Genomic DNA, 21,467 nt, shown 5'->3' on the forward strand with positions numbered 1-21,467 from the left:
TCCGATAAAAATCAATCGAAGAAACTTGATTTTCGGACTTCTGCTGCTACCCAGATGCAACAAGCTATTTTCAAGAGTCATAGTTCTACTGTGGCCGGATTTGTGACCAAGTCAGGTATATCTAACTCTGCTCTTAATTTGTTGTTACTAGGGGTGGTGATTTGATAATTGATTCAGGTGTTACCGATCATATGACTTGTGATCTACATAAATTTATTAACTTTTCCCCTAATTGTTCTAAAATTGTTATTATTAATGCCAATGGGATCTCATCTCCTATTGAAGGTGTAGGTACTATATCCCTCTCTCCCTCCCTCTTTATCAATCTCTGATGTTTTATTTGTTCCTACATTGAATTGTAATCTTCTCTCTGTCAGCAAGTTAACCAAATCACATTCTTGTGTTCTTGTGTTGTCTTATTTTATCCAACCCATTTTTTTTAGAACATCCATTCCAAGGAGAAGATTGGTAGTCGTAGAGAGAGTAGGACTGTATTATCTTGAAAATATCTCACAACAAACCTATAAAGAAAGGTTGGCTTGTCTTGCGAATGAACACATACATGATAAAAACAAAAAAGAAATTTGGTTATGGCATAGAAGATTGGGTCATCCCTCTTTTAGTTATCTAAAAAAATTATTTCCATCACTATTTCATAAATACAATATTTCTGATTTTATTTGTGAAACTTGTGTAATTGTGTAATGGAAAAAAGTCATTGTGTTGTGTTTCCTTTAAGCAATAAAAAAATAGATTTTCCTTTTTCATTAATCCATACAAATGTTTCGGTGTGTAATGGCAAAAAGTCATCGTGTTGTGTTTCCTTTAAGCAATAAAAAAATAGATTTTTCTTTTTCATTAATCCACACAAATGTTTGGGGGCCTGCCCCACAATCTACACATAATGGGAAAAAATGGTTTATCAGTTTTGTTGATGATTGTACTCGGGTAACTTGGGTGTATTTGCTTAAACATAAAAGTGATGTGTGTAATGTGTTTCGTTCCTTTCATCGTATGATAGTTACTCAATTTAATACACACATTAAGGTCATTCGATCAGACAATGGAGGCAAATATTTTAAGACTGAGCTAATCGAGTTCATGAACTCCAAAGGCATCTTACATCAAACTACATGTCCTTATTCATCACAACAAATTGAGGTGGCTGAGAGAAAAATAGACATATATTAGAGGTGACAAGATCACTTTTGATAGATGGTAATGTCCCATCTCATTTATGGGGTGAGGCTGTGAGATATGTAGTTTATTTGATTAATCGAACACCTTTTAGTGTGCTTAACTTTCGAAGGCCTTTAGATGTGTTATCTGATCATTGTATCCTTCCTTCCATAGTCTCTTGACCGCCTCATATTTTTGGATGTGTTATATATGTTCACTTACACCCACATCAACGTACAAAACTTGAAACGAGCTTTAGAATGTGTTTTTGTTAGGTATGGATCAACTCAAAAAAGGCTATTGTGCTTACCATTCACCATCAAAGAAATTTTATATCTCTATGGATGTGACATTTAATAAGCATAGTTTTTTATGTTGATTCTACACGGGCGACAATGAAAGTGAAGTGCATAATCATGATGTTAGTATGTTTGATATCCCAGATATCAAAATTATACTATAAAGATAAATTATCGTGTGAGGATCATTCTGCAGGAAGTGAGCCAATCTTAAATATGGAAATTTCTCCTTTGGATAATACAGTGTCTTCTGATCCTAACCAATTGGCTCAATCTTCTCCACAGGTTCGGCTTGATTCTTCAGAGGTACCTTCTGATCCTATCTCTGATAATACTAATGTAGTTGAAACTAATGATGAAATTGTTTCTCTTGATCCTACCATTGATAATACTAATTTAGACGAAACCGATCATGAAATTGATTCTTGTCTGCATGAGATCACCAACACACCAAACATTGAGTCTACTACTCTCCAGTATAATCTTCCACCCCGTTCTAACTGTGGTCAAACTCCAGCTAAATATGAACCTGACCTCCAAGCGAAAGTTAAATATCCCATTAGTAAATATGTGTCATCTCATAGGTTATCCCAGTCATATGAATCATTTATATCTCAATTATCTTCAATTTCTATTCCTAGTAATATACAGGAAGCTTTGGCAGATCCTAGATGGACCAAAGCAATGGTTGATGAGATGGCAGCTTTAGAAAAAAATAACACTTGGGATCTTATGTCCTTACCAAGAGGGAAGAAGACTGTGGGCTGCAAATGAGTATTTACAATTAAGCATAGAGCTGGTGGAACTATTGAGAGGTATAAAGCATGACTTGTGGCTAAAGGTTACACTCAATCTTATGGTGTAGATTACCAAGAAACGTTTGCACCAGTAGCCAAGCTCAATACTGTGAGAATACTTTTGTCACTAGCAGCAAACCAAGATTGACCTCTTCTACAATTTGATGTGAAAAATGCTTTCCTACATGGAGAAATTTCAGAAAAAATTTATATGGATTCTCCACCAGGTATGACAAATTCAATTGGAATGAAGGTTTGCAAATTAAAGCAATGGTTGATGAGATGGTAGATTTAGAAAAAAATAACACTTGGGATCTTATGTCCTTACCAAGAGGGAAGAAGACTGTGGGCTGCAAATGAGTATTTACAATTAAGCATAGAGCTGATGGAACTATTGAGAGGTATAAAGCACGACTTGTGGCTAAAGGTTACACTCAATCTTATGGTGTAAATTACTAAGAAACGTTTGCACCAGTAGCCAAGCTCAATACTGTGAGAATACTTCTGTCACTAGCAGCAAACCAAGATTAACCTCTTCTACAATTTGATGTGAAAAATGCTTTCCTACATGGAGAAATTTCAGAAGAAATTTATATGGATTCTTCACCAGGTATGACAAATTCAATTGGAGTGAAGGTTTGCAAATTAAAGAAGGCTCTATATGGATTAAAACAATCCTCAAGAGCATGGTTTGGAAGGTTTACCAAGTCTATGAAGGCTTTTGGCTATAGAGCTAGTAACTCTGATCACACCTTATTTTTGATGAGAGGAAAAGGAAGAATTACAGCTTTGATTATATATGTAGATGACATGATTGTTACAAGAAATGATCAAGATGAGATTTCCAGTTCACAACAATACCTTGCATCTGAATTTGAGATGAAACAACTTGGAAACCTCAAATCTTTTTTGGGTATTGAAGTAGCTAGATCAAAACATGGTATTTTTCTATGCCAAAGAAAATATACTATTGATTTACTATCAGAAACTGGACTGCTTGGGAGTAAACCAGTTGATACACCAATTGAACAGAATCATAAACTCTTTCAATGCTCAAATTCAACAAACATAGACAAAGGGAGATACCAAAGGCTGGTAGGAAAATTAATTTATTTTCTCATTCACGTCCAGATATTACCTATGTAGTGAATGTTGAGAGGATTTTGAGATATTTAAAGTTCACTCTTGGAAAATGAATTTTGTTCTCAAATCATGGAAATTTAAAAGTAGAAGGGTACACTGATGCAGAGTGAGCAGGTTCAAAAGATGATAGAAGATCTACCTCTGGATACTTTACTTTTGTATGAAGGAATCTTGTAACTTGGAGGAGTAAAAGCAGCCTGTAGTAGCAAGATCTAGTGCTGAAGCAGAATTCAGAGACATGGCACTAGGTGTATGTGAACTTTTGTGGATTAAAAATGTACTATCAGATTTGGGCTTTAAACAAAATGAAACTATGAGTTTGTACTGTGATAATACATTGGCTATAGCAATTGTTCACAATCCGGTGCAACATGATAGAACAAAGCATGTGGAGATTGATAGACATTTCATCAAAGAGAAACTTGAAGCTGGAATAATTTTCTTTACTTTTGTAAGATCAGAATTGCAGTTGGCTGATATTCTCACTAAAGGAGTGTCAAGTAGAGTGTTTAATGAATCTCTATTCAAGTTGGGAATGGGTGATATCCATGCACCAACTTGTTGAGTGGGGGTGTTAAGATATGTCAAATATTGTATTAGCTATTATTTAGGCATTATTATCTTTGTGAGTAAATATGTGCACTCATTCCTTTAATATATGAGGAATTATAACTCTCTTGTATGATATATATGGTAGCCTATTCTTTGAAATAATACATCAGAATTATTTTTTAAATCTTTTCTATATTGTTGAGAGGTTCTGGTTATTTATTGAGAGGTCTCTGATGTCTGCTGAGAGATCTCTGGTATTTGCTGAGAGGTCATAGTCTATGTTGAGAGTCTATATTGAGAGGTCTCTGGTCTCTGATAGAAAATCTCTATTCTTTGTTGAAAAGTCTTACGTGTGAAAGGTCTTTGATCTCTATTGAGAGTTTCATGATTACTTATTAAAAGATTCCTGGTTTGAGCTTCCATTAAACATTCAAAATGGACAATTTTTAGTTTGTTAAGAGGCCCGGTCTTTATATTTATATTAAACTCAACTTTGTGGATTACATATGAAAGTGATAACAATGATTCAAAAGTAATGATTAACGTTCTCATTGGGTTTGGCCACACCAACCTTCCGTGGTTAATCTCCTGCATCAATTTTACTGTGTCGTTAAAATACAGATTGTACCATTTAAATGAAATTATATGTATCAAATTCTTTAGGTTACATAGTGAAACATCATATAATGAATAAGAAGATATAGTAGTTCTTAGGATAGAAATACGTTAAATCACTTAAAAAATTAATATAGTAATATTGATATATAAATAAATATTATCTTCATGTATTTAAACTAAAGTATTTAATGTATTAGATATTTCCAAAAATATATTTGTATGCAAAAAGTAAAAAAATCAGTGATTATTAAACGGGGTGCAATATAGCAACCCAAATCTTGTTCTCCTATTAAACCAAACCCAAAACAACTGATGTACGGGCCCAATAAAAAGTGATGAGCAATCCAAAAAGAGAAAAAAAAAAAGCAAGGAACATCAAAAGCCTGTTGACAAAAGAAAAACAAAGATTTAATTAAGTTTTAAATATTTTCTAATTTGATTATTGTTATCAAAGGGATGTTTAATTATTTTTTCCATCATTTTCATCTCCAACACAGTGGTAAGCTTGCTTTGTTTTTTTCTTTTCCACAAATAAATGTGTAAATTAAGAATTTTCTGCAGAATTTTTAGTATTTCCTTTCTACTCAAAATTTAAAATATACTTATATTAGTATATTAAAAAGTTTTTAATATAATCAGTGTACTTTAAAAGTTTAACAAAAGGACAACATCAGTAAAATGTCCAAATTTGCAAGTTAATCAGTAACTTATAAACATCCACACCATCTAGCTACAAAATCAATTGACAGAGTACTTATATAAACATTAAAATATTTGTTATTACTAATGATAAAATAAAAATATTTACTAAAGACTTAATTTATAAGTTTTTTAACTTTATTAACTGTGGACAATTGTTTAGTTCTGATCAATATATTTACTTTTTTACATATGTTCATAAAATATTTGATAAAGTACGTTAATAATGGAGATGTCAAGATCAGTTTTTATTAGAAATTCAAGTGTGAGTCTAAGTCTCACATTGATCAGAAATGAGAAAGTAGAGCATTATATAAGAATAATGACCTATAAACCCATTGTGGTTTTGAGTTGAGAATGGTGTCAGTGTCTCATATGATTGAGCTCGAGTCTCATTAGTTGGATGCATTGGTTGAATGCACTATGGTCCTTGAAGGGGAGATTGTTAGCATTGTTAGGACTCACCTAATCTATGGGTTGAAGGTGGATTAATCCATCAACATTTTTTTATAATTATAGTTTGAATTTTTAATCGAATTTGTTCATCGCGAATTAGGTGATATAATTCACTAACCCATTTTGAGAAAAGTCCAAATGTAAGTAAAGTTTCACATTATGTATAAAAGATTAAAGGTAAATACTATACAAGATAAAACGTCCATGACCCATTTTCTTAACATTTTGAGTTAAAAATGGTGTGAAATATCTACGATTAATGTTCCTGTAATAAGACGGAGACTTCCAGGTACTATTCTTCTGAATCAAGAGCATATAGTAGTATACCAAGAAACTCTGGTTCAATATTCCGAAGTTTCTGACGTTTTTGGGACAGCCTACACAATTGAATGGAAAATAGAGATTGTAGATGCAGAGAAAGGGGAATGCAGGAAAAGAAAAAGAAGAAGAAACAAACAAGTTTTCGAGACTTCCAACATTCCATTATTTAGAAAGCAGTGGGTTGTTATACATTTGTTTATTGGTAGAGTTTGGTAAAAAGTCTTTGCTGCTATCAACATCTTCCTGCACTCATTGACCAAGAGTCTCTGCAGTTCCTTTCACTCGACATGCCACGTTAAAATATTGTATTATTCAGTTATGGAGCATGATTAATTAAAGATCTGCAATGCGTCGAATAAGAAGGATTTTTGGTAACAAATTTCAAACCATGCCCCATCTTTCTTTCTTGTTCTTGCTGTACCTCCAATGCTGTCTCCACATTAAAGGTTGGTGTTGTTGAGTCTGATGACCTAAACTTGACGTTGCTCTCCAATATTTCGTACTAATTTTACATTTTCTTTGTCAAATGTGAAACATGTCCTATAGCAAAGAACTCAGATATTACATATCACTAATGTGCAAATCCTCTGCTCGAACCGGTGGTATTCAGTACCCAAAGTTCAGACTTTTCACTAATCTGTTTGTGATGTTCAATTACAAATTAGTATATAAAGACTTTAGATTAGAAGTTCATTAACATTGGATTGTGACACTCTTGAAAACAAGAGATCACACAAGATGAATTTCTTACACAGTTGCACGTTGGTTTAGAAAAACCAAACATTTCATGCAACCTTTCAAAAAGAAAACAGGACCCTCAAGGTATACCTGCTCCCAATTATAGAATTCTTTTGCTTAACCAATTAAATTCACAGAGGGGTCAATAATATGTTTATCGGGAACAGGGAGATTAAAGAACCAAAGTTTTCTTTTATAAGTAGTTACGTGAAAGGATCAAATTACTCATGGAGAAAACCAAGTTCACCCTTTTATTTCTTGTTACTTGTTGCCATTTTCTGTCCTTGTTTCCTACAGCTTTGGAAGCAGAGGATGAAATAACTCCTCCACAGACCATCAGTGGCAACCAGACACTAGTCTCACCTTCTCAAAATTTTGAACTGGGTTTCTTCAGTCCTGGCAATTCCACTCACATTTATCTTGGAATATGGTACAAGCGTATCCCAAACCAGACAGTTATTTGGATTGCAAATAGAGACAAACCACTAGTTAACTCTGGTGGCTCCTTGGCATTCAGTGATGATGGCAAGCTCGTTCTTCTAAGCCACACAGGAAGTGTTGCATGGTCCTCAAACTCATCAGGACCTGCAAAAAATCCAGTGGCCCAGCTACTAGATTCCGGAAACTTGGTGTTGAAAGACTATGGAAATGAGAGATTTTTGTGGGAGAGTTTTGATTACCCATCTGACACATTGATACCAGGAATGAAACTTGGTTGGAACTTCAAAACTGGCTTGAATCGACACTTGACTTCCTGGAAAACCACTTCTGATCCTTCTTCGGGAGAATACACCTACAGTGTGGATCCACGTGGCCTTCCTCAGCTTTTCCTTCACAAGGGAAACAAGCAGATCTTCAGAAGTGGACCATGGTATGGACAACAGTTCAAAGGTGACCCGGTTCTCAGTGCAAATCCTGTTTTCAAACCCATATTTGTGTTTGATTCTGATGAAGTCTCTTACTCCTATGAGACCAAAGACACCATCATCTCAAGATTTGTGCTGAGTCAGTCTGGTTTGATTCAGCATTTTTCATGGAATGATCATCATTCAAGTTGGTTTTCTGAATTTTCAGTTCAAGGGGACCGTTGTGATGATTATGGGCTTTGTGGTGCTTACGGTTCTTGTTACATCAATAGCTCCCCTGTTTGCAAGTGTTTGAAGGGTTTTGAACCTAAGCTTCCGCAGGAGTGGGAAAGGTCTGAGTGGTCAGATGGATGTGTTAGAAAAAACACACAGGTTTGCAGCAATGGAGATGCATTTCAGCAGTTTACAGGAATGAAGCTTCCAGATGCAGCCGAGTTTCGTACAAACTACAGCATCAGCATTGATCACTGTGAGAAAGAATGCTCTAAGAGCTGCTCTTGTGTTGCTTATGCAAAACTAGATATAAATGCAAGTGGCAAAGGTTGTATTGCATGGTTTGGGGATTTGTTGGATATAAGAGAGGTTTCTGTGAATGGACAAGATTTCTACCTGAGGGTTGCAGCTTCAGAAGTGGGTAAGAACATGGAAGGTATGTGCTACCAATCCATGTCATGTTTTAGTCAAATTTTAGCAGTCATCAGAAATTTAGCCCACTTGTTTTTTGAGTAAGCCAACAAATACTACTTTAGTACAATAGTATATTATCATATTAAAGTTTTTTTTTTTTCACAACAACGAAAGCAATTTCAATTTTCCTCAAAATATGTTTATATATTGTATGTTTTCTCTTTATATGTGGTGTCAGGTTCAAATGCTGATGGAAGTAAAAGGAAGAAAATCATACTGTTTCCTGTGGCTGCATCTGTAACTTCAACAATTATTGTATCAACATTGTGGTTGATAATTAAGAAATGCAGAAGAAATGGAGGTAAACATAACTAGTAGTTCTAGTTTGAGAAGATATATCTGTCGTACTTTTTAAACCGTTGTCCCTTTATACTGATTAATCCTTGGCTATTTGCTTCTGTCAGCAGCCAAACAGACCGGTACTCAGTTTAGTGTTGGCAGAGTCAGGAGTGAAAGGAATGAGTTTGAACTTCCAATGTTTGAGATTGCCATGATTGAAGCCGCCACCAGGAATTTCTCTAGTTGCAACAAGATTGGAGAAGGTGGATTTGGTCCTGTATACAAAGTAAACTACTCTCTCTTTGTGGTTAATTATTGAACAAAATTATATTTCAAACAGTGTCATATACTACTAGTCTCTAACAACTGTCATACATACTGCACGGTAGGAAAATGCACAGTTATTTAAACAATGATCTCTCTGATTTATTTAGTTTTCCTACGAGATTTGTAGGGTCAACTTCCATCAGGACAGGAAGTAGCTGTGAAAAGGCTGTCAGAGAATTCTGGACAAGGCCTGCAGGAGTTCAAGAATGAGGTCATTTTGATCTCCCAACTTCAGCATCGAAATCTTGTCAAGCTTCTGGGTTGTTGCATTGACGGTGAAGATAAAATATTGATCTATGAATACATGCCAAACAGAAGCTTGGACTCCTTATTATTTGGTTTGTCACTCAACTATTCCAAAATCACATCTACACATACAAACACGTACTATGAGCAAACACATTTCACTTGATCATAATATACTGTGTAACACAAACAATATTCTGAATCAGATGAAACCAAGCGTTCCGTGCTCAGTTGGAAAAAGAGGCTAGACATAATTATTGGCATTGCTCGTGGAATTCTCTACCTTCACAGAGATTCAAGACTGAGAATAGTCCATAGAGACCTGAAAGCAAGCAATGTTCTTTTAGATGGTGAAATGAATCCAAAAATTTCTGACTTTGGAATGGCAAGAATGTTTGGTGGAGATCAAACTGAAGCAAAGACCAAGAGAGTAGTGGGAACCTAGTAAGCACAACAACGACGCATGACTTAACTTTCCACAGTTTTTCTGAACTTACACTGCTAAAATCATTTTAACCTCTGCAATTGTTACAGTGGATGTATGGCCCCGGAGTATGCAATAGATGGACACTTCTCTTTCAAATCGGATGTTTATAGCTTCGGGGTTTTACTCTTGGAACTGTTGAGCGGCAAGAAAAACAAAGGATTTTTTCACCCAGATCACAAACTGAATCTCCTAGGCCATGTGAGTGAAGTGGTTAATGCGTGTCTTTTGTTATCTTCTTATTTTTATAGTGTGGGTAATTTAGTGTTATTTAAGAAAAGTTGAGTAAGTGTTAGTGTAATATTTCCTTAATTAGTATTATAATGTGATTGAATGAATAAGTTGAAAACGTGGTAGGCATGGAAGGTATGGAATGAAGAGAGGGCGTTGGAGCTGATGGATCCATTGCTTGAGGGTGAGTTTCCGACATGTGAAGCTCTTAGGTGTATTAAAGTGGGTCTGTCATGTGTCCAACAGCTTCCAGAAGACAGGCCAACAATGTCATCAGTGGTTTTGATGTTGGACAGTGAGAATGTGTTGATCCCCCAACCGGGAAGGCCAGGAATATATTCGGAGAGGTTTTTCTCTGAGACAAATTCATCATCACACGGTGGACTCAACTCTGCTTCCAACGACCCAACTGTTACTTCGCTTGAGGCTCGTTGATTCCTTAGGAACAACCCTTTGCAAGTTAAATATGCATCATATTTTCTTTCTCATTCAAAATTGAGCAGATAACGGGAATCATCATGGTTAGACTTGTTTTTGTTAGAGCCTCTCTCATCACAGTTACTATTATTTCTTCTTCTGACTAAGCTTATGATCACTCAAGTCCGGAAATTTGTTGGGCAATTTGGCTGTTTTCTAAGAATATCTTAGTTATTAAAAAAAGTTAATTTTTATATTGGTAAAGATTTATTGAATGTGAAACTAATAGTATCCTAATATTTTTGCTAAAATAGAAGTATAAAAAGGTATGTTTGATTTGTGGGAGGAAGAAGAAAAGTTTGTAGCAGTATGATAAATGATTGAGAAGAGCATAACATAAGATACTCTGGCCCATTGATTTTGGAAAGAAGGTAAAAGAAAGAGCACCACCACCTATGGCGTCTGAGGTAGACGTTCCCGACCACTTAAAGTGTCCCATTTCCCTCCAAATAATGTCCGACCCGGTCATTCTCTCTTCCGGACACACCTTCGACCGCTCCTCCATCCAACGCTGGCTCGACGCCGGCCACCGCACTTGCCCAATTACCAAACTACCCCTTTCACAACACTCTTCCCTCATCCCCAACCACGCTCTGCGAAGCTTAATTTCCAACTACGCCCCCATAAACCCTCTTAACCATTCTCACCCACACACCCTAATCTCCACCCTCACCTCTCTCTCTTCCTCTCCCATCTCCAAACTTGACGCGCTCCGCCTCCTCACGCGCCTATCCCACGCTGACTCCCTCTTTCGCCGCCGCCTCTCCGACTCCCCCGCCTTACTCCCCGCGCTTCTCTCATGCCTCCACGATGCCTCCTCCCCCGCCCTCCGCCACCGTGTCCTCTCCCTCCTCCTCCACCTCTCCCTCGACGACGACACCAAAGTCGGCCTCGTCGCCGAGGGCGTCCTCTCCCGCATCGTAGCCCTGCTCTCTGCCCCCTCCGACTGCCGCGCCGTCGCCGCCACCCTCCTCACCAGCCTCGCCGTCGCCGCCACCCTCCTCACCAGCCTCGCCGTCCTCCACGTCAACAAGGCCACCATCGGGGCCTTCCCCCGCGCCATCCACGCCCTCGTCTCCCTCATACGCGAAGGCAGGCCCAGGGAGAGTAAAGAAGCCGCCACCGCGCTCTTCGCTCTCTGCTCCTTCCCCGACAACCGCAGCCGGGCGGTCGAGTGCGGCGCCGTCCCCGCTCTCCTTCGGAGCGCCGATTCGGGGCTGGAGAGGAGCGTGGAGGTTATCGGGGTTTTGGCGAAGTGTAAGGAGGGGAGGGAGCAGATGGTACGGTTTGGCGAATGCGTGAAGATTCTTGCTCGTGTGTTGAGGAATGGAAGCTCCAGTGGAGTTCAGTATGCTCTTATGGCTCTATATTCTCTCTGTTATCATAGTGAGGAAAGTGTTCTTGAGTCCTTGAAAAATGGGGTTTTGGAAATTTGTGAAGGGTTGTTGCAGGATGATAATGCCAAGGTGAAGATGAATTCCTCATGTTTGATTCAGCTTCTCCGTCAACACCCATTGGCTGAGTTGAGATAATGAGTCTGTGAATGGATGTCAGCTGGATCATTCATCGTTAATATAATACTCATATTGCTTCTACGTTTATGCTCACCGGAAAGTGTACAACTTTGTTTCAAAGTGAACTAAAAAAGTTTCCAAACACACCCTTATGGGGTGGAATTGGAATGAAGAAGGATCAACTTTGATGTCCTCTGTGCGGGTGAGTTGATTCTTTCTTCTTCTTTTTTTCTTTTCTCTGAATTCTTATTGATGGTAGTTACCTCCTGTACAAAATGAAGGTTATTTTTTGTTGTACATTGAAAAAAAAAAAAGAGAGTAATGTACTAGTTATTTCTTGTTAGCAGTCATAGGAAGAAGACACTGGACTATAATTCTTTGATGTCTGAAAATTGTCTTAGAATCCAAGTAAATTTACAATACGTGGTTATCATGTCATTGTCAGGTTAATAAGTTTCCGCCATTCTATGCCAATCCAAGCTTTCATTTGAGGAGGGCCATCTCCTAATAACTTACACCAGAATTTGCTACCGGAGCATGTAAAGTACAGAATTTGCAACTGAAGTATGTAAAACTTTTCTCGCAGAGCTTTTGAAAACAAGCTTTTAGCAATCTATTTAATTAATGCATTGGCGAAATATTCCTAAATCCTAATGAATGACAAGTTGGGAATCAATTTGCATCTGTTGAATTGGTGAAGAATCTGTAAAGAACAAGCCAGATTTTACTGCAAAATAAAAGTTATAATGCAATAAATAAATAGTGATTTTACCTTGGAATCTTAACTAAGGATGGGTAACCGGATTTGAGTCCATGAACCAGTTCCTTGACTTGAGTTTACCAACTTGCTGATAAGGAAGTCGTTTTTTAGAGAGTTTTTAACCACAAAAGTTCTTGGCTCGGTTCATAAAATTCGAGAGCTTAACTCATTTAATCTATGACTCACCCACCACTGACTTCTCTAGTATCTATCCAGTATATAATATTAATGTCCTATACTAGACTCAATCAATTCAATACTTATTTAACATCTTCAATTTGGCTCTGATACTAGCCGTATTTTTAGAGAGGAGAAAGAGAAAATTTTAAGAGAAAAATAGTGAGAATGACTCTATTATTTTTTATTTACTTCTATTTATCTTTATCTTTTCTTATTAAATCAATCAATTTCAACATTTTAAAAACATTTTTTCTCTTTTTTTCACCTATTTCTACAGTACCAGAAAGAAAGAGTAAACATTTAATTTTATTTCTTAACCACGTTTCCTTTTTCAACTTTTATTTTTCCAATTTTCACCTCTCTTCTCTCCAAAAAAAGAAAGTTTCTAGATAAGAAACAATGTTTCCGTCGCAAAATAATTTGGAAATAGTATTTTATATAGAAGGATAATTTCGACAGAAGAATCTTTTGAACAACTATAAACAAAAATAATTGAAAATGTCAGTATTTTGTATAGCATCATTATTCTCTACTATTTATTTTGTCTTCCAGTTTTGTACTATGACTTGGAACTAAACATCGAGAATTGCAGGAGAGTTTTTTACTGTGTACTAGACTGTCATTGACTGTACTTCAAATGTGTAAAAACTGTCTCTTTGAATGCTTCTATCATTGGTTTGGTTCAGTTTTAATACGCTGCCATTGCCATTTTACATCAGTATACATACTTTTCTCCATTTCTGAAGGAAAAAACTGAAGTACAATATCTTATCTGTTGAGGTACTTTTTTTATTTTAATTGAACAACAGTATAAAAAAGTATTTAAAGTATCGTACATGAATCTTGTCTTTTTCTAAATTCATTCGCTACTGCGTATCATTGCTGCTTAATTTCTATTTGTGCATATTGGTGACTTGGCATTGTGGTTGCCACCATAGCAACTCATCTCCATCAAATTTTCTCAATATTTAATACAAAATGACTTATATATACATGATTTTTTTAATGGCCTCTCTACATAAATTTTAACTAGAAATTTATAAGTCACTATACTCATATTTTAATAATCAATTTGAATGTTCACTCAAAATTTATAAAAAATTAAAAACTTACAGGACTTATCTAACTTGACTAGTGAGATTATAGAAATGAAAATTAGGTGAAACCGATTAAATGGGTAACCCATCAACTTTGAAAACCAAATTATTATTCATTCATAGACAACCGAATTATAGTAGTTAAATTGAAGGGTTTGAAATCATTTCCGTTCCCACTTATTTAATATCCATTTTTAAAAAAAGTAGAGAAGTAAGAAGTTTCCTTGACACAACTACGGCTCATCCAAGTCGTAGAAGTATGTTAGTATAGTTTGCAATAATACGAATTATAAATGATGAGTGAACAAGGACGTGATTTCAACCACTCCATGTTCTTGTGATGTAAGTTTGAGTTTGACCCACCAATCATGCATCACCCACCATGTCTTGGATTAATTAAAAGATGTTACGCATAATAAAATACAAAATAATTGGCCAAAGACAATAATGATCAGATTAACAAGCTGTTGTACACTTAATTAATTAAGTACCAAGTTGAATAATTCGTTCTAATGGTGTGGATTAGAGTTTTTAATTTCTGGATGAAACATTTGTTTACCGATCTCTTGTTTTCTCTATGTACGCCGTTCCTGTAATAATAATAATAATAATAATAATAATAATAATAATAATAATAATAATACCGTAATAAGCTACACTATAAGACTAGGTACCTAGTTAAGGTTTCATTCAGCTACACCTTCTGGTTTCCATAGAGACAAGGAGACAAGACTTAGCAGTAATGGCTACCAAGGTTTATATCATGTAAGACATTCTAACTCTCATCTTTTTTGTCTTACTTTGATGGTTAAGTCGGGAGCAATACCCCAATTTCATGCCTTGTATTCTTAGTTTTGTCCTTATTAACCATTTTACTATCCATGTATTCTGGTTCTGCTTTATTTGATCCATTCGTAATTAATGATCGATGCCATGGTTTTATTTTCTTTTTCTACATTGTTGATATCTTTATCTTATTTTCCAGTTGTGGAGTTAATCTCCTATTTGCTGATCTTCACAGTTGTTTGTCAAAGTATTAGATTTAGTATTTTTATAGATTGATGAATTGGGAAGTGGTGTTGAATCTTCAGTAATAACAGTTGCTTTAAGCTCTAGACTTTTCAACGGTCTATGTCTTACCTGTGAAGAATTTTCACCACGAAATCAAAAGTCAACTATCGACGTTTACCTGGTCATTTCCTTACGGTATTTGAAGGAATCAAGGTTTTCGTATTGCTGTAGAATAGCTCCAGGATATCTGATGCTGTTTTTGCCGTTTTTATTCCTTAAAAATTTGGGAATTCTGCCGTTTCTGACCAGATCAGTATAGGAACGTGTTTCTTATTCTTGTTGCTGTTGAAATCGTTTGGAATCCAATTGAATCAAATTAGATTATAACGTAAATAGCATAATCCTGAAATCAAAGCTGTTTCAGCGTGAGAAGGGATTAATAGCTTTTCAATTCTTACAATTGCAGCAAAGGAGGAAAAACTTTTTGTTTAGATCCGTTTTCATTTCTTTACCCTGTTCTCCTATTTCAGCTTTTGGAAGAAATACAGGCAGGATATTGGAATTGGACAGGGAACGTTTACATTCTTGAACAGTGTATTCATTATAAAGTGATTTAACATCTCGGTTTTAATCATAACTTCAAAAACAAAGAAAACAAAAAGATATAGAATCTTGACTCTGAAATTTAGGGAGAAGAGGGGTTTCACAGTGGCAATCGGTGAACTCCAACCTCCATTATCCCAGAAATGAATAAGCTGTAAAGTGCAGTAGTCATTTCATGAAAGAACGGGTTAAGCCCCACCCATTTTGACTAACTAACTCCATCAGTTTCTAATAAAGTTTTATAATCAGTATCATAAGACCAATAACAGTGTATGTATCCTGTTCCAGAAGTTATAGTTATCATACAATATATTACTCTATCGCTGATCTGATTGGAATTTGCATTGCATGTTCAGTTATTATTCTACGTATGGACATGTTGAGAAGCTAGCCAGGGAGATAGAAAAAGGTGCTGCATCTGTGGAGGGAGTGGAAGCAAAACTGTGGCAGGTTTGTGAACCTTTTTCACCAGAGTGTTCAAATATTCAATAAGGCAATGTCTTGAAAATGATCTAGCCACGTAATTGGGAAGAAATAAGGAATTTCCGTATCTAAACATACAGGTACCTGAAACATTGCCTGAAGAAGTACTTCAGAAGTTGGGAGCACCTCCAAAGAGTGATGTTCCAATTATTACTCCCCATGAGCTTCCCGAAGCCGATGGCTTTTTGTTCGGTTTTCCTACAAGATTTGGATCAATGGCTGCTCAATTTAAAGCATTTTTTGATGCAACTGGAGGCCTATGGCGGTCACAGTCACTATCAGGAAAGCCTGCAGGCTTCTTCTACAGCACTGCTTCTCAAGGAGGTGGTCAAGAAACTACTCCGTGAGTCACCAAATTGTTCTTTCATTTTCTATATATTATAAGTTGGGATATGAAAGTTTGATAGAAAAAAAGTGATTTGATTGTACAAACAGGTTGACATCTATTACTCAACTTGTTCACCATGGAATGATTTATGTGCCGATTGGATACACATTTGGCGCTGGCATGTTTGAGTTGGAGAAGTTGAAAGGTGGATCCCCATATGGTGCAGGAACTTATGCTGGGGATGGCTCAAGGCAACCTAGTGAGTTAGAATTGGCTCAAGCTTTTCATCAGGGAAAGTACTTTGCAGGCATTGCAAAGAAGCTCAAGGGATCTCAATAACTCTGCATCCATTACCGTTTTCTCAGATGAAATAATATGTTTGAAATACAAGTGTGAGAATAAATCGATACTTCATGTTCAATACTGTTGTTGCCACTTTTCATACCGTATCCTGTATCCCGTAATGCACTGTTTATTGTCAATTCATGTAATATTTGTATCTTTCTCACTTCATCCAATGACAGATAAAAAACTACCAAGAAACTTCATTCCTCATGGTGTTCACTCAAGTATTATAGATTTTTCGCAATGGCGACAAACATATTTATATCTCCAATTCAGAAGAAAAAAGATACCTTTTGAAACATGATTTGGAAGGAAGCCTTTACCAATATATTTTGAAGTTTTTAAACTATGAGCTAACACGATAAAATTTCTCATTAGAATCGAAATGAGTTTAAATAATATTCACAAAATAAGATTTATTTTCCATCTACGGATAAAATTTCATTTAACTAAAAACAAAATAAGCGGGGGATCACATACAATTCCATATATAATGTTGTGTAGTTAATTAATTAATAGCAAAGTGTTGCGTGGATGAGATATTTCATTTCAAAATTTAAATATTTTATAAAATAAATAAACTCAAAAGAAATGATCCAAACTAGAGCTGTCAAAATGGGTTGGAACCCGCGAACTAATTCGGCTCACCACGGATTTGGGTTGAGTTGAAACTTTTTTACAAATTTTAATACGAGTTGACTTTTGATTCGGCTCACCTAGAACCCGGCTCACCCGGATTGAACCCTGGTGAGCCAACCCGCAAATAAAGTGTCATATAAATGTTTTTTGTTAAGTTGGACTTTGCATTTGAGTCATGTTAGGTTATTTTTTTTTTCAGCCAACACATAGATAATTTGTATTTTTGTGATTTTTGTTTGTATTTGGATTGTATTAAAGTTTATTTAGATTTTAATTAGAATAATAATTTAGTTTTGATTGAAAAACAAATTAAAAATTTATATTTTTTTTAATTAAGTCAACTCCAACTCGTTTAAGCCACTAATCCGTAGTGAGCCGAGTTGGATTTGAATTTTTTTGACTCGCTAATAAGTAAGCTGGGTTGAATTGACTCACTAAATAATCAACACATCATAAATCGAGTCAAGTCGAATGAGATTACCTGATTTAATAGCTTTAATCGAAACATGACAAATAGGACAACGATTAAAAGACAGAAAAATATTTGATAATGGAGCAACAACAAGAACTTTCTATAAATAATAGTGAAGTAGCGTTGAACATGGACGGGATTTCAATTACTCCACCGTTAATGGTCTATGCATGTTTCAAGATTCATGCACCAACAATGCCTATTAGCCACCACCTTCCACTAATAAAAATAAGAACTAATTTTTAATATTAATAATTCACAACAGACAATAATTGTAAAATAAATTATTGCATGATAACCAAGCATTGGACAAGAGTTAATTAACATTTTTTTCCAGCTCTTTAGATTTTCAGAATAAGTTATGGAGAAAGGCCGCTTCAGCATATGGCTGCTAATAATATTTACTCCTAAAAAAATTATTTAGTAATTAATAGTATTTATATAACAACCATCCAAGCGCAAGGCGGCTTAAACTGTATATTTAAATTAAAAATAAAAATTTAGTATTTTAGTGTATACATAGCTTTTATTATTAATGCGAATGTAGATAATTAAAGTGTATTTTTTTCTTAGTAAATAAAGTTCGACCCTATCAGAAAAATAAAACCACTCTTGTTTTTAGGGTTCCGTTATTTTTTTGCCACCTAAAAATCAGTCATTAATTATTAAATGGGTTGTTTTCTAATATATTAATTACCTCTAAAATTAGCTCATAAAACTCAAAAGGAAAATTTTCAATAAAATATTATCATTATTATTTTAATGAATATTATTTTTTTAAAATTGTTATAAATTCCAAGAAGATTTCAGGTGAAATTTGATTTTAAACTTAAAATATAGTGGATGTGGTGACACTATAAGAACAGGTAGTTGTGAATGTGTTATCATTCAGTAACACATTTTGGTTTCGAAGGTCAGCAGTACAAATTTTTAGCAATGGTTACCAAGGTTTACGTCGTGTAAGAAATATTCTATCTCTTTCCTGTCACTTTTATGGTTAAGTCTTCAACAATACTCCATTTTCATTGAATTATAATCACTTTAACACAACTTAAGTGGAGAGAACGAGTCCTTTTATTCAGATTGTAACAAATAGATTAAAATCGACCAACTAATCTAATTAAGATATTTTAAGATTTATTAAAATTTCAATTCACGGTATATTTGGTTAATGTGACTGCAATTTGCATGGCATGTTTAGTTACTATTCTACGTACGGACATGTTGAGAAGCTTGCTAAAGAGATAGAAAAAGGAGCAGCTTCCGTGGAGGGAGTAGAAGCGAAACTGTGGCAGGTTTGTAATCCTTTTTCATTTCTTAATTCCTCTTTCATTATTTGCCAAAATTTAGCAGAATTGTATCAGAAAATATGTGTGAGAAAGAGATATTCACAAAGAAAACAAGAGTACTAAAAGTTTTGTTGGAAATTTTGTTTCTGGTCTTGCGACATAGGTGCCTGAAACACTGTCCGAAGAAGTTCTAAGAAAGATAGGAGCACCAGAAAAAGGTGAGGCTCCTATTATTAAACCCCGTGAGCTTGCTGAGGCAGATGGTTTTTTGTTTGGTTTTCCCACAACATTTGGAGCCATGGCTGCTCAGTTTAAAACATTTTTGGATGGCACTGTAAGCTTATGGCGCAGACAGGCACTATCAGGGAAGCCTGCAGGCTTCTTCTACAGCACTAGTTCTCAAGGAGGTGGACAAGAAACTACTCCGTGAGTCACACAATTTTGTATTCTCAACTATCCATAACAATGTTTATTTGGTATCCACTGAACATGACATTGATTGTACAAACAGGTTGACATCTATTACTCAGCTTGTTCATCATGGGATGATTTTTGTGCCCATTGGATACTCATTTGGCGAAGGGATGTTTGAGATGGAGAAGCTCAAAGGAGGTTCTCCATATGGTGCTGGAACTTATGCTGGGGACGATGGTTCAAGACAACCAAGTGAGTTAGAATTGGCTCAAGCTTTTCATCAAGGAAAATACTTTGCAGCCATTGCAAAGAAGCTTAAGGGATCTCCTTCATTTTAATTTATCATATATATATATATATATATATATATATATATATATATATATATATATATATATATATATATATATATTTGTATGTGTGTGTCACCATGTTATGTGTTCAGTGCTGTCAAACAAATAAGATGTTGTAGTAGCAAAAATAAAAGAAAAGTAGGCGTCAGAGAAAGAGGAAAAATAATTGTTTTCACTTCTTATATATATATGTATCTGTGATGCGGTGTTTATTCTCGATAATAAAAATTTGGTGATTATTATAATAATAATAATTATTATTATTACTGGCGTAAACACATATACTATCGCAGGTGTGTATGTATTTTTTAAATACACGTGATATTATATTAGTAAGTGATAATATTATAGTATTATTAGATTAATATATAAATTAAAATTATATTTATTAAAAATAAAGTGAAATATATCAGAACATATGAAAGAATAACCATTAATAAACAAAGAAGAAAAAAAAAAGCAGAGATAGCCAATTTTATAAAAAATTTGTAAAAGTAACGGTCAATCTTTAAAAGTTTAATAAATTATTATATTTAAAAGGTAAAATTGGTATTTTGAAATGTAGATAAAAAAGGAAAATCCTTTTTATATATTGTTATAGATTATTATTAAATAGTGGCACAGAATCTCCGTTTCACTCATATTATTATATCTATGTTTCTATTATAAATTATAATTTTTTTAAATATGAAATTTCTATTGCTAATTCCTAATATTTATTTTAAGACTTATAAATAACAATTCTTACTATTGCTAAATAACAATTTTGAGACTTATGAGAAAAAAAATGGAATCTATTTTCTTAAATTATTACGTACATTGTATAAACTAGTAGCAGAGTCAATTGACCTTCCCTTAAACGTAATATTCCATAACAAAGTCATACGATAGTAGGGAGAAAAGAACAAATTTCAAATTTGAAAGATAAAAAAAAATACAAAACTATAGCAACTAGATTTGAAATTTGTTAATTTTTTTAACAAATTAATTGATAATATAAAATGATTTTATTAGAGCTGTCAAACGGGTAACTCAGCCCGACTCGGCTCGACCCACCACGGATTGATGATTTAGTGAGTCAACCCAATTCAGCTCACTTTTTAGCGAGTCAAAAAAGTTTGAACGCGACCCGGTCTACCACGGGTTGGCGGGTTAAATGGGTTGGTTCATGGGTTCACTTAATTAAAAAAATTAAAATCTAAATAAACTTTAATACAATCCAAATACAAACCAAAATAAAAAAATACAAATTATTTATCTGTTGGATAAAAAAACAACCTAATATCTCAAATGTAAAGTCCAACTTAATAAAAAAAACACTTGTGTAACCCTTTTATCTACAGGTTGGTGAGCTAATCCGGCTCACCACGGGTTCAACCCGGGTGAGCCAAGTTCTAGATAAGTCGAGCCAAAAATCAACCCGTATTAAAATTTGTAAAAAAAATTCAACCCAACCTAACTTAAATCCGTCGTGAATCAGATTAGCTCGTGGTTCAACCCATCTTGACATCTATAGATTTTATTATGCGTTGCGGCACTAAAGTCTAACAAATATTCTATTAAAGAAAGCAACACTACAA

At 34.9% G+C, this 21,467-nt stretch overlaps 4 protein-coding genes across 5 annotated transcripts; all 4 read left to right on the forward strand.

Annotated features, from left to right (window-relative positions):
- Positions 1-6,751: 6,751 nt before the first annotated feature.
- LOC114187967 (G-type lectin S-receptor-like serine/threonine-protein kinase At4g27290) lies at positions 6,752-10,607 on the forward strand. 2 transcript variants are annotated; one of them, XM_028076421.1, is made up of 7 exons: positions 6,752-8,317; positions 8,534-8,656; positions 8,763-8,920; positions 9,089-9,299; positions 9,414-9,651; positions 9,742-9,892; positions 10,049-10,607. In XM_028076421.1, exons 1-7 carry the CDS (start codon positions 7,030-7,032, stop codon positions 10,355-10,357), a joined length of 2,478 nt encoding a protein of 825 aa, XP_027932222.1. In that variant the 5' UTR covers positions 6,752-7,029; the 3' UTR covers positions 10,358-10,607. The 2 variants fall into 2 exon arrangements, with proteins under 2 accessions (XP_027932222.1, XP_027932221.1); XM_028076420.1 differs by having other exon boundaries at positions 6,755-8,317; positions 8,760-8,920.
- Positions 10,608-10,760: 153 nt separating this feature from the next.
- On the forward strand, positions 10,761-12,589 carry LOC114187968 (U-box domain-containing protein 8-like). Its single transcript, XM_028076422.1, has 2 exons — positions 10,761-12,115; positions 12,359-12,589. The coding sequence occupies exon 1, from the start codon at positions 10,795-10,797 to the stop codon at positions 11,929-11,931; it is 1,137 nt and encodes a 378-aa protein (XP_027932223.1). The 5' UTR covers positions 10,761-10,794; the 3' UTR covers positions 11,932-12,115; positions 12,359-12,589.
- Positions 12,590-14,454: 1,865 nt separating this feature from the next.
- Positions 14,455-16,928, forward strand: LOC114189080 (NAD(P)H dehydrogenase (quinone) FQR1-like). Its single transcript, XM_028077788.1, has 4 exons — positions 14,455-14,715; positions 15,921-16,014; positions 16,128-16,390; positions 16,483-16,928. The coding sequence occupies exons 1-4, from the start codon at positions 14,693-14,695 to the stop codon at positions 16,712-16,714; spliced, it is 612 nt and encodes a 203-aa protein (XP_027933589.1). The 5' UTR covers positions 14,455-14,692; the 3' UTR covers positions 16,715-16,928.
- Positions 16,929-18,666: 1,738 nt separating this feature from the next.
- On the forward strand, positions 18,667-19,887 carry LOC114188841 (NAD(P)H dehydrogenase (quinone) FQR1-like). The gene is made up of 4 exons (XM_028077498.1): positions 18,667-18,790; positions 19,033-19,126; positions 19,284-19,546; positions 19,632-19,887. The coding sequence occupies exons 1-4, from the start codon at positions 18,708-18,710 to the stop codon at positions 19,870-19,872; spliced, it is 681 nt and encodes a 226-aa protein (XP_027933299.1). The 5' UTR covers positions 18,667-18,707; the 3' UTR covers positions 19,873-19,887.
- Positions 19,888-21,467: the final 1,580 nt, after the last annotated feature.

Source organism: Vigna unguiculata, chromosome 6, assembly GCF_004118075.2.
Source record: "Vigna unguiculata cultivar IT97K-499-35 chromosome 6, ASM411807v1, whole genome shotgun sequence".
In the NCBI taxonomy this organism is placed as follows: domain Eukaryota; kingdom Viridiplantae; phylum Streptophyta; class Magnoliopsida; order Fabales; family Fabaceae; genus Vigna; species Vigna unguiculata.

Excerpts from the sequence above, each read along its gene's own strand:
- LOC114189080 (XM_028077788.1), top strand. The coding sequence starts at position 14,693 with ATGGCTACCAAGGTTTATATCAT. Across the intron at positions 16,015-16,127 it reads TGGAAGCAAAACTGTGGCAG|GTACCTGAAACATTGCCTGA; the intron begins GTTTGTGAACCT and ends CTAAACATACAG. Across the intron at positions 16,391-16,482 it reads GGTGGTCAAGAAACTACTCC|GTTGACATCTATTACTCAAC; the intron begins GTGAGTCACCAA and ends TTGTACAAACAG.
- LOC114187968 (XM_028076422.1), top strand. The coding sequence starts at position 10,795 with ATGGCGTCTGAGGTAGACGTTCCCGACCACTTAAAGTGTCCCATTTCC.
- LOC114187967 (XM_028076420.1), top strand. The coding sequence starts at position 7,030 with ATGGAGAAAACCAAGTTCACCCTTTTATTTCTTGTTACTTGTTGCCAT. Across the intron at positions 8,318-8,533 it reads AGTGGGTAAGAACATGGAAG|GTTCAAATGCTGATGGAAGT; the intron begins GTATGTGCTACC and ends ATGTGGTGTCAG. Across the intron at positions 9,893-10,048 it reads AACTGAATCTCCTAGGCCAT|GCATGGAAGGTATGGAATGA; the intron begins GTGAGTGAAGTG and ends AAAACGTGGTAG.
- LOC114188841 (XM_028077498.1), top strand. The coding sequence starts at position 18,708 with ATGTGTTATCATTCAGTAACACATTTTGGTTTCGAAGGTCAGCAGTAC. Across the intron at positions 18,791-19,032 it reads GTTACCAAGGTTTACGTCGT|TTACTATTCTACGTACGGAC; the intron begins GTAAGAAATATT and ends TGGCATGTTTAG. Across the intron at positions 19,127-19,283 it reads TAGAAGCGAAACTGTGGCAG|GTGCCTGAAACACTGTCCGA; the intron begins GTTTGTAATCCT and ends CTTGCGACATAG.